General features: G+C 38.7%; 1 protein-coding gene across 3 annotated transcripts; it reads left to right on the top strand.

Annotated features, from left to right (window-relative positions):
- The first annotated feature begins 595 nt into the window (after positions 1-595).
- LOC148010808 (uncharacterized) lies at positions 596-8,280 on the top strand. 3 transcript variants are annotated; one of them, XM_087671969.1, is made up of 3 exons: positions 596-818; positions 1,746-1,856; positions 8,037-8,280. In XM_087671969.1, exons 1-3 carry the CDS (start codon positions 653-655, stop codon positions 8,144-8,146), a joined length of 387 nt encoding a protein of 128 aa, XP_087528095.1. In that variant the 5' UTR covers positions 596-652; the 3' UTR covers positions 8,147-8,280. The 3 variants fall into 3 exon arrangements, with proteins under 3 accessions (XP_087528095.1, XP_087528096.1, XP_087528094.1); XM_087671970.1 differs by lacking the exon at positions 8,037-8,280 and adding an exon at positions 6,154-8,023; XM_087671968.1 differs by lacking the exon at positions 8,037-8,280 and having other exon boundaries at positions 1,746-2,812.
- Positions 8,281-11,516: the final 3,236 nt, after the last annotated feature.

Genomic DNA, 11,516 nt, shown 5'->3' with positions numbered 1-11,516 from the left:
TGTTTTAAATTTAAAAATATTTAATTAAAAGATTAAAAAAAGCATGAAAGTAGTTGCAACAAGTTGTTATAGGCTCTTTGGTTTGGGAGTTACTTTTAAAAATATTTAATTAAAAAAGTTAAAAAGGTTTTTAAATATTTCATTAAAAATAATAAAAAATAAATTAAAAAATTAATCTAATTATAAGAGAGGGAGAAGAGATAGAAACTTTTGATTTAAAAAGGAGAAAAAAATATCTATTAAAAGTTTGATTTAATTTAAAAAAAGAGCAGAAAGAAAGAGAGAGAGAGAAATAGCCTACACTTGAGAGGGGAGTTGAATTAAAAAGGGGAGGTAGAGGTAAGGTTTAAGTTTAGGAAACCCCTTGGACGTCTGGGGTTATCCAAACCAACAATCAAAATAATAATATAATAATAATAGTAATATTCAATTTTCTCCAAGAAAAAGAGAGAGAGCGGTGCGTGTGTCCTGGGGAAGGTTGGTGAAAAGAGGCGGGTACTGATTCCTGGACAAATTTGGGGGGAGAAGCTTCGTATGCAAATACCTTAAAGAGCGCCTCGCCCCCCCCCCCCCCACCCCCCCTCTCTCTCTCTCAGTGACTGTCTGTCTGTACTGTTTATGTGTGTATCAACGACTTGTTTATGGCTCGTGCATGGAGGTCCTCTTATTACCTGGACGTGATTCTGGTGCCGATTGGGCTGCTGCTCCTGCTGGCTTACCACGCGCAGCTGGTCTATCGAGTCCGCAAGTTCCCCACCACCACCGTCATCGGCGTCAATCACATCAACAGACGGATCTGGGTTCGCACCATGATGGCGGTAACCTACGATTTGCCTCCCTAATCTCGTTTCTTCTGTTTCTTTCTTCCCATTCTGAATTAATGGCAGCAGGAGTTCCAGGACCGGATTGATTTGTTGTTGGAGCCTGCCTGTATTGCTAGAGACACTTCTGCCTGTGGGCATATCACAAAACCCAGGTCTTGTTATTTATACATGGCTTGCGCAGTCATTTATTGATGTGGTGCTGAGACACCGTTCTATTCATGGTTGTCTTATGGACACTTGCGTCTTCATACCTGCGCATGTCAAGTATGATTAGGTGCACTCATGGATCATCCATCGAGGAATGCAATACTTTCATGAGCTTTCTGCTATGCTCAAAATCCGTGCATGCATTCAATGCATGTTTCACCATAACTATGCATGTGAGATGAGGTATCCCACATGTAGTATGCTTGTAACTGACCATGCATTCGATTCGTTTTCCACCATCCCCATGCACGTGCATGCTTACTGCTTCTTACATCCCATTAAACGCATACACAGAGATTAAAACGGACTAAACATTGAATTGCACGTGAGATATGCACAGTTGTCATTCAAAGATGGATTTTCGGACAAGCTCATCTGTATGTTTAAGAATTACAAAGATGGATTTGTCTGAATTTTCAGACAAGTTCCTCCCTATGTTTAAGAATTACAAAGATGGAATAGTGGACAAATTCCTCTCTATGTTGAGAATTGCTCTCTCAGGTTTGTCAGAGATGAGCAGTTTCCTCTTTTTAGGACGTTGTATAATCATTATTTTCTCCGAGTGATTGACAAATAACATATGAATAGAAATTTTGTATGTCCGTTCAATGAGGCATTCTCCCTTGTGCCAATAAGTTTGGACCTGTATTATCTAAAGGCTTGAAAATGGAAAACTAGTGAGCTAAGATGTTTTTATGTTCTCCTCTCATACAGGATGGTCTGAAGAATGGTGTGTTAGCAGTGCAGACACTAAGGAACAACATAATGGCATCCACACTGCTGGCCACTGCAGCTATAACCTTGTGCTCGGTCATAGCAGTGCTGGTAAGCAGCAATATTGTAAGTAATGCCCAAAGCACAAGCTTGGTACTAGGTGATAGGACACGTACATCAGCCTCCATAAAACTTCTGGGTGTGCTGTTATGCTTTTTCATAGCTTTCCTTTGCAATGTGCAATCAGTAAGGTACTACAGCCATGCCAGCTTCCTTATCAGCATCCCCTTAGATGCAAGTCCACCTGGGTTGAGTCCTGAGTATGTTGACGGGGCCATAATTAGGGGTGCCAACTTTTGGTCCTTAGGATTAAGGGCCTTCTACTTCTCATTTCCAGTGTTCTTATGGCTCTTTGGACCCATTCCCATGTTCTTGTGCTCAGCGATACTCACTGTACTCCTCCACTTCCTAGATACAGCCAAAGGTTCTAAGCAAACTTGCCACATCTCTTCTTTCCATGATGTGGAGTGCTGCACCTCTTCCTTCCACGATGTGGAGGTGGCACAGTTGAGGCCCCAAACTTCATCTGTGTTGCATTTTTCAGTATAAAGCCTGATCCATATGCTTGGTCCTAACATTGCACTTAAGTATATACAACTGCTTCCTGTTCATGATCATGAACAGCCAAAGCTTCAGAACAAACCAAGCTTTGTACTTTGGTAAGCTGCCGGACATACAGATGTACTATATATAGTTATACTGCATTAGGACTGTTCATAATCGGGAACAGCCAATGCTTTGGAATTCCAAATCAACTATGAGCTTTGTGGGATGGTTAGTAAGACATACCTCTTCAGTTGCTTGTGATATTTGTGGGTTTCCATGTTTAGGCATGTTAGATCAGACTTACTGAATTCTGTTAAGCTGCAAATTTTGCACAAATTTCCTTGCAAATGACATGATGCACACGCCTTCTGTAATGGCATTCAGTTTTCTATCTATAGATATGCTCACATAACTGTCAAAATGAATGTACATATTAGATGTTTTTGGTAAGCTACCTGAGTGGTGGAGCTAGCTCACATATCTACTGATCAATGACACCTAGTTCAATGTATTGCTTTTGTGTGCGAGTCAAACTGGCTGCCTCTTTCAACCATCAAGATTGATTTTAAAGTTTTTATGGTCTTGCTTGAATTTGTTTTAAAGCATGTCCAGAAACTTTTTAAGAGTGGAGATTTTATGGTAACCTAGCAAGGCTCATGTTAAATCTCGGTCTGCCTGGTGACGTGGCACCTGGTCACAGCCGGTGATAATGAAAAGCCCTCGCTTTGGGCCTAAATGTTACGACGTTGCTGCCAGGAATTGAACCCACACCTTCCAGCTATTAGACAGGCACCCTACCATGTTAGACAGACACCCTACCATCTCACCCGTGCTTGTTAATTGATATAGAATGAATTTTGTAAATTGATATATTGAAAAAAAGAATGCGACCCCTAAAAAGTGTGGGGTCACCGACACGTGGCTTGTCTACGGACGATAGCCCATAGCAGGCCGATATATAACGTGAGCCACGTAGCAACTATAGACCCATGATGTTTTGGTTACTACCTAGCCAAGATCTATGAGCCCATCCTTGAACATGAGCTAAGTAGTTGTGTAGAGAAAACCAAGTATAGAGCTATAGGATAGGCTAGTTTAGAAAGGGATACAACATTGGATCATATACTGGTACTTAGGGCTCTCATAGGGAAGGGATGTGCATGGGGAGGATATATTCTTGCTTTGTAGACTTTTCTAAACCCTTTGAAATTGTCCCATAAGCTACATTGATGAGGAGATTAACATAGGAGTTGCCATGGTGGATTTATACCTTATATGAGTTAGTAACAAGTTGAGTACATACACGCCAAGAGGATTGCCATAGAGTTACTAACACCCTTTGGGTGAAGCTAATCTCATATCGGGATTAGGAAAGCTATTATGCAAAATATTGATGTTTTTCTAGAGTAGAACTAGGTCTTTGTTGGCAAAGGCTTTAAAGCAATCTCTATTGTTATGGACGGGAGTTAGTTGATGATAGCCTCCTTTCCACTTGGGTCTTTGAAGATGCCACCCTTTTTGTCAATTTGTGGTATACAAGCATATTAGGGGACCTTGGTGCATGGCTCATAGATGTGATGGTACTCATTTTAATCGTATGCAAATGATGTTGTCCTCATGTTTGGTCCCTCGAGGGATTGCAACAGCATTTGTATGCATTGCATACCTTTTGCAAAGGCATACCTCTTAGTGAACCTTGGAGAAACGGAGGTTATGGTATTTAACACCACGCCAGCTTGGGTGACCCGCTTAGAGCATCAGCTCATTTTTATGAGAGAAGTTGTTGAGACTATGAGATCTTATGTATATTTGGGTGTGACCTTCAAAGGGCCACATTTTTCCATGTAAGAAGCAATAGAAGCTAGATTAGTATAAAGTTTTGTAGCACTTGAAAGACTGTGTGCATGTACACACATAGGAACGATAGATCAAACTATGGCTTTTTAATATCTTGGTCACCTTAACACTTGTCTATGGAGCGTAGATCTAGGGGGCTAGTCTCTACCATACAAGAAAGGGGGACTTACAAGGCAAGAAGGACCAAAGAAAGGCATTTATGCTAAGTGGTATCCATGGAGAGACCAGTGGTGATGGTGATAGCACCTATGATTGGGAGTGAGTCATTATTACCCCATGAGATTGTTGGAGTAGAGCTAGGTACTACATCTTTGGTTATGGAGGCCCACTTCAAGGCAATGGCACTAGCAATCATATCCTCCATGGAGCCTCGAGGGGTTCACTATATATATATTCTCTATATAGCGTGCGTTCATGGCCTATTTATAAATATCCTAATATGTGATTTTTTCTTGTATAAAACACAATCTTTTTCTATTCAATCTGTAAGTAACCCCTTTATATGATACCCTTTTGTTTATAATTTTTTTATAAAAATGGTGTTATAAAAACCCCTTATTTTGAACTCACGTTATATATACATATATTCATGAGTGACCCCCTCGAGTGTGAAGCTAACCATAAAGAGAGATACATGTTGCTGGCATGCCCTAATGTGCACTTGGCTAAGACTACATGGGATGAGGATAGATGTACTCCCACCTTTTAAGTACTATCTTGATTGACCTACACTTGGACTTAGTCATCCAAAACAAAACCATATGATCATGATGGATATTATGGGAGGAGTCTTGTTTAGGAGCCAGGCACAAAGATGGCATTGTACCAGGCACACTTCTTGGACTGCTCCCAAGATGGATTTGTCACGCACCTATTATACATGGATACACACTTCTCACATAGTCTTTTAATGTACCATTGGTTAGATCTGTATGCCACATTGTGATAGGGCCTTCAAGTAAGGACCTAGTGTAGTAATGACTCTACATATGTATATAGTCATATTGGCAGTGTACCAATCTCTACAATGGTTTGTCTAGCTATTTGGCCACACTTAGCTAACATATGATGTTGAAACTAAGATCTACTCAGGTGAATGTGTTGCTTATAAATGACTTCTCCTTGTGTAGGGGGACTCACAAAGATAGAGTTAACAATAACTTATGTAGTTGCATGAGGGGTGGAGCATTGATCTCCAATGTAGGATTACACTATTTATCAAGACCTCAAAGACCACGCCAAAAGTGGGATCTTATCTAGTAAGTTTAGTGATGATGGCAACGACTTTCTTTATTGTAATTTAAGTTAGATCAACATGGGAAAACTTGATCCTAGAGCATCTAGCAAATAAAATCTCATTTTTGAACAACCAAATTCTTCTTATCACAATATCTCTAACAAGATCCTAGATCTTATTTGACTCATCATTCTTATTACCTCCATCTTTATGAAGAGCTTGTTTCCATGTAATAGAATTGTGTAGACCAACCATCTTCATGTTCTTCATAATCTTCATGATCTTGAACCATAAGGATTTACTTTTCTATAGGTCCATAATGCATGCCATTTTGAAGGCTAAGTGGAAAATGAAAAGGGCTCGATCAACTACCTTGTCTAATTGCAAGTGGTTGAGAAAACGTGACAACTTCCTCCTATAGGTCATATGGGTCCATGGAATATACTTTTTTGATGGGTTTGTTTATCTAAATGTTGAACCCAAAATATCCTCTGCACTAAAGGGGTGTAGATATGCAGTGATATATGGGATAATGTTGTAAGAAGTTTGGGATCATAGTGCTAGAAGTGGTCATATCATAGGTTCACACAGCCTTTATTCTTTATTTGGTAAGTGGCCTGTCTATTTTGTGGTAGGACAACTCTATTTTTGCTATAAAAGGAGGGAGTGTGGCCACAGTCCACTATTTATCCATTCATGTACTTGTAGATTCTTGGTGTGGAGAGAGGGAGCTTGTGGAGTGTGGGAGTTGGTGCTTAATCATTGTACTCTTGTTATATTGGATTCCTATTCTCGATTACATCTTGTGCATCATCTCTTTCATCGATCTTGTGCCTTTCATTATTTTGCTATGTGTTTTGCTCTTCTAACATGGTATTAGGTTTTTACAATATCCTTGTTATTTTTCTTATGATTGGCTCAATCTTGGGTTTGTAAGGAATTGTAGGTTTTTACTTTCCATCTTTGTGTAGTGGATGTCATCTTGGCCTATCGTTGATCTATGTGATTACTTGCGTTTTGCTATGGATGGAGAATGTTTCTTGCATTCAACGTGCGTGTGATATGCTATTAATATTCTATGGAAATTTTGAAACAACAGGGAGCATATGGCAGACTTGCATATTGTTGCAGAGTAACAACAAGATAGGTGTTCATATTGTTTGTTGCACGTGTATTATATTGTTGGCTTTGACTAGTTGTAGATGTTGCATATGATTGTGTTGACCTAATGATGATCTTCCATCAAATCATGTGTTGACATCATCTTTTCATTTGAGACCTCAGTGCGTGATTACAGTCCTTTGCTAATTACAATGTGAGTTATATACCTTAGTACGTGATTATAGTCCTCTACTGATCTGACTTTCGAGCTTCCAATGTGTTGACCTTGTGATTTGGTACTCAAGTTGATATGACTTGCGCCTTGTTGGTCACATCACCTATCATAAGTGTGTGCTGTCTAGAGTGTGTTGTCGTGTTACTACTGCTTGCATTGATGTAAAGAGTACTTAGCAGTTGCCTTGACTTGTTGCATTGACTATTGTTGACACTAGTCTTTCCCTTTGCCCTTAGGCATATGGTCCATATTGGCACTTCAATCTCTTTGTATTTTTAGCATGTGTTTTATCCGTAAGCCTTGGTTTACATGTGACATCCTTATGCAGTTGTTCTTACATATACTCTTAAGTGTATATATTTGTTGTTTCAAAGGTTTGTGCAGGTATTCATATTTCCTTTGCTACTCTCCCCAAGTCAAGGTAATATGCAAGTATTCTTTTTTTCATTTTCATTTCACTTCATTATGATCTTATTGGTTTTCTTGTGATTACGAGATTTCTTATTCTAACATATCTCACGAGACTTTGGTTGAGTGCTATGGTGCTCACTAGTGCCTTTTAGAGAAGGTGTTAGATTGCCTTAGTCTTAAGTGGAGTAATATTTGCTTTTATCATCATGTAGCACAATGGTAGTCATGTATATGAAGGCGAAGAGATATAATTGTGTGATATAGTGTCACATATGACGAGAATGAAGATACAAAAGATATGTTGCTACTTTGTGTGGTGGATATCATGGTCGTGCTTGATATGGTACGAGACCACGTACATGTCTACATTATCTTGGTTTACTTGGATCTTGTTGATGGCTCGAGTGGATGGTTCTTCTCAGCTCTAGTGATACTGCATGTTGAATGTTGAAATGACTTGGTTTTTTGGTTCATTTTTGTTATTTTTAAGAGTAAAATTATTGATTTTTAATGGATTTTGAATGACGTTTAGTTATTTTCGAAGTGTTTGAGAGTGTTTTGGATAAGATTGATTATGCTTTGAAATCTCATTTTCTTTTTTATGAAGCGTGAAGTAATGATTGATGAAGTTTAAGGTTGTTTGAAAGCTCAGTGAATGGTTTTTGATAGTTTGAAATGGTTTTAGTATGAGTTATGTGGTTTTGATGCTTTCTGTTGACCTTCTATGATTCTCTATTAAGCTTTTGTAGAGGCTATGTTCTTGTTTTGTTCTATTGTGTATGCCTCTATAAGTGTTCTATGGAATGTATGTGAGACTCTAAAAAAGTTTTCTAGCCTTGAAAAGGGGTGAATGCAAGTTCAAAAGAGCTCAAGAAAGTGAAAAAAATAGCTGCTGAAGACTCAAGAGAAGACTGGAGTGAAGTGACAATGATGAGTTGTGAAGAGTCAATATAGTGGCTTTGGTGACCTTTCATATCAGACACATCTCTTGGAAGAGGTATTCACGACCAAAGAAGGATTATTATGAGGGATTATTGAGTATTGTAGTGAGGGGATGATGTCCTATTGAGAGAGAGAGAGAGAGAGAGAGAGAGAGAGAGAGAGAGAGAGAGAGAGAGAGAGCCAATTCTATACAAAACAATGTATCTATATATAAGAGATTGTGAGAGAAAGCTATGAAAACTTTGAAGATAAATCATATGTGATATTTTTTCATTTAAAATGGAGTATTTTTTTGCGTTTTTTATGTCTATCAAAGAATTCTATATAGAATATTAAGAGAATGATGGATTTTGTTAAAGTTGAAGTCGTGGGGAGGGGGGGGAGAATTGTTTCTATGAAGATGTGTAAAGATTTTTTGTTCGTGGTGTTTTTTATCTTGTTGTGATTATATAAAAGATGAAAAAGATGGTTGATGATACAAGATAGATTTTCTTGCAGCAGAAACCTTGTTTTCTTGGTGTTCCTTTTGGGGCTCCATGTTTTTTGTGCATAGTCGGGGAAAACTACCATCAACAAGCATCAGAAGAGGCTAAAAATGAAAGAGATGGCATTGTCAAGAAGAGAAGAATTCAATGGATACTTACAAAGTTTCTTTTACCACTGAAGAATTGGAGGTTCTCATTGCCAAAGCTATTTTCTACAAGAAGTTCATTCCACAATGGCGAAAACATATTATCATCATGATATAGGCTCAATGTGGTGGACTATTTTCTCTCCCTATTGAAGCAACAGAGATGTGTATTGTCATTAAATTGATTGCTTATCACACATTCTCTATTTAATAAATTCATGTCAATAAATTAATGACTTGCTTTTTTTTAAAGTGTTGATGATGATCTAGCATGGCCATCAGATCATTTAGAGATCAATATTCCTAGTGCATCACTTAATGAGGTGATCAGAGCACTATGACGGGGATATCTGATAAAAGTAGTACAAGTTATGAAAGAGAAAGAAGTGTTTTTCAAGTGTAAGAGTGTACACAAGAACCAAGGAGTTACACATAAGTGAAGATGGATTAAGTTTTAAGAAGAGAAAGTGCATTAGCATTGTGTATATGTATTTATGTGTGCATCTGGGGACCCCTGGAAACATTTACTTGTGTGTAATGAGCATTGTATTTCTCTCCCTTACAAGTCAAGATTTAAGGTTTTTTCTTTCATTAAGAAAGACAAGAGAGGTAATTCTCTCGCTAAGAAAGACAAGAGACATGATCCTCTGGAAGTGAGGAGAGAAGTGATTTTCTCTTTCTAAGGTCTAAAAAGATACAAGCTTTTGTGTGGAAGTCAATCTTAAGGTTGAGGCCCAAGGCAATTTAATGAACTCTCCTTAAGGTGGTTGCATGGACCACAAGTTAAGAGCATAGTTTGAGAAGCTGTTCTTTTAAAAAAAGACATGGTGAATTAATTTTTAAAATATCTCATGATAGAAAGACGATCTCTAAAAATGGGCCATTAGGGTTATCGGAAACAGCGATATCTACAACTTTCATGTTGGACGTTTTTTCATCCAAACAACGCACAGAGATATATCACGAAATTAGTGCTGGAACAACCACATCTTGCATGAAGATCAACTCAAGTCTCTCTCCAAGAAGAGCAGCTCTTGAAAGCCTATAAAATATGAGGCTCTCCTTGGGTGCGGGAGAGGTAAAGGAAGTATCACTTTGCATGCATCCAAGAGGAAAAGAGAATGTGCAAGTGTTGTGGAAGCTTTGTTGAAATCAAGTTCTAAGAGGAGAAGAGAAGGTGCAAGTGATGCGAAAGCTCTGCTAAAATCAAGCGCCAAGAGGAGAGCCCTACACATATTATGTAGAAGAGAAGGAGACTCAAGAAGAATCAAAATGTGTAAAATTTCAAGTTGTGCAAGTGTTAGCCGGTTGTATACTATATAAGGAACTGTGATCTTATTTCCAAGATCTACAAGTAAAAACTAGCTTATGTGTAACGGAGGAGCTTGCTCCTTGTCAATAATATAACTCCACAAGGGGGGGGGAACTGGCCTATCTTCCAGTCCCTAGTGTGTTGCTAATTTCTCTACCTCTCTCTCTTTCTCTCTACACCTTTCTTTTCTCTCATTTATTCTCCCTCTGTGTCCGCATAATACTTGCCATATATATTTTAAGTATACAAAAAAGTTGAGTGCGTATCGGTACTTATAACATGTATCTTGGTAGAAAACTGTTTAGAAACAAACTGAAGTATAGAAACATAGAGAATGATCATCCATGGGAGACTTGGCATTCATTGAGAAGTTTTCAGACATCAAGTGGAAGATCGTGAATAAGCTTCAGGAATCGTGGTCAGTGGAAGTTCACGAAAACAAGAAAGAAAAGAGTTGGAATTTGTTTGTGGATGCTCAACAGCAGGATACGTGGGATGCATGGTGCACAAACAATCTCATGTTTGTCCAATTAGCAACCCATTGGAAGCTAGTGGACAAAGTGTTATTCACAACATACACTATTGAAACCATCAAAAGTTGACATTACTATGATGATGACACCACAACGATCCTCAAAAGAATGAGTTTTGATACATTCAAAATGAAATATCTTTCCTTGTGCAGCGGTCTGAAAGTTAAATTCAGAGACGTAGAAAAAAAGGAAGTAGAAGAAATGTGGGCCAGAGAGTCCTCCAGAGACCGAAGTCCCCTTTGACTCTGTTCTGTTCAGTACAGACCAATTGGGTGGAGCCAACTCCCTGATGAATGATGCAATCAAGACGCAAGCACTAGAACGAGTCTAGAGGTACGTGAGAAGAGAGAATGTAAAAAATAAAGGCCGAGAACGAGCTTGTAGCAGAAGCCTCCTTTGACACCTTAAAAGTACTCTTACAGAAGTTCCCACCATGGCAACTCAAGGTCCTATTCCTAGTCAAATCCATCCTGGAAATATTGATGACATGCTAGTGAATGTAGTCCCATTGCCCACCTTTAAGGGAGAGTACAATGAATATCCCGATCTTCATGGAGCAGAGTTTATGGTAGCATATGGCTAACAATGCTAGAACCCCCGAGCGTTGGTTAGCAATATTCTACGTCACTTTCAAAGGTGTGGCATTTCAGTGGTATGAGAGAAACAATATGAACTTTTGACACATGGGACGTGACCTAAAGTTGGCATTCCTCACTAAATTTAGGCGTGAAGGTTTTGAAGAGTAGATGGGAGAGGAGTTTATGAACCTAAGTTAGTCATCTGGTGAACGAGTAGAAGCCTATGTCTCATGAATGGAATCCATACTAAAGATATGGACCAACCATCATTTGGATGAAGGCATTCGGAAGGGAGTTTTCCTTAGAGGCTTACAACTAGAAGTTCATA

Source organism: Lygodium microphyllum, chromosome 29 (assembly GCF_053477565.2).
Source record: "Lygodium microphyllum isolate KBCC chromosome 29, Lygodium_microphyllum_v1.1.10, whole genome shotgun sequence".
NCBI classification, from domain to species: Eukaryota; Viridiplantae; Streptophyta; class Polypodiopsida; order Schizaeales; family Lygodiaceae; genus Lygodium; species Lygodium microphyllum.
This window is presented reverse-complemented; position numbering and strand designations above follow the sequence as displayed.

What these genes read in the sequence shown, in the direction of transcription:
- LOC148010808 (XM_087671968.1), top strand. Translation starts at nt 642, where the DNA reads ATGGCTCGTGCATGGAGGTCCTCTTATTACCTGGACGTGATTCTGGTG. An exon ending in GGGTTCGCACCATGATGGCG is followed by an intron (nt 819 to 1,745) that starts GTAACCTACGAT and finishes CCTCTCATACAG; the next exon opens with GATGGTCTGAAGAATGGTGT.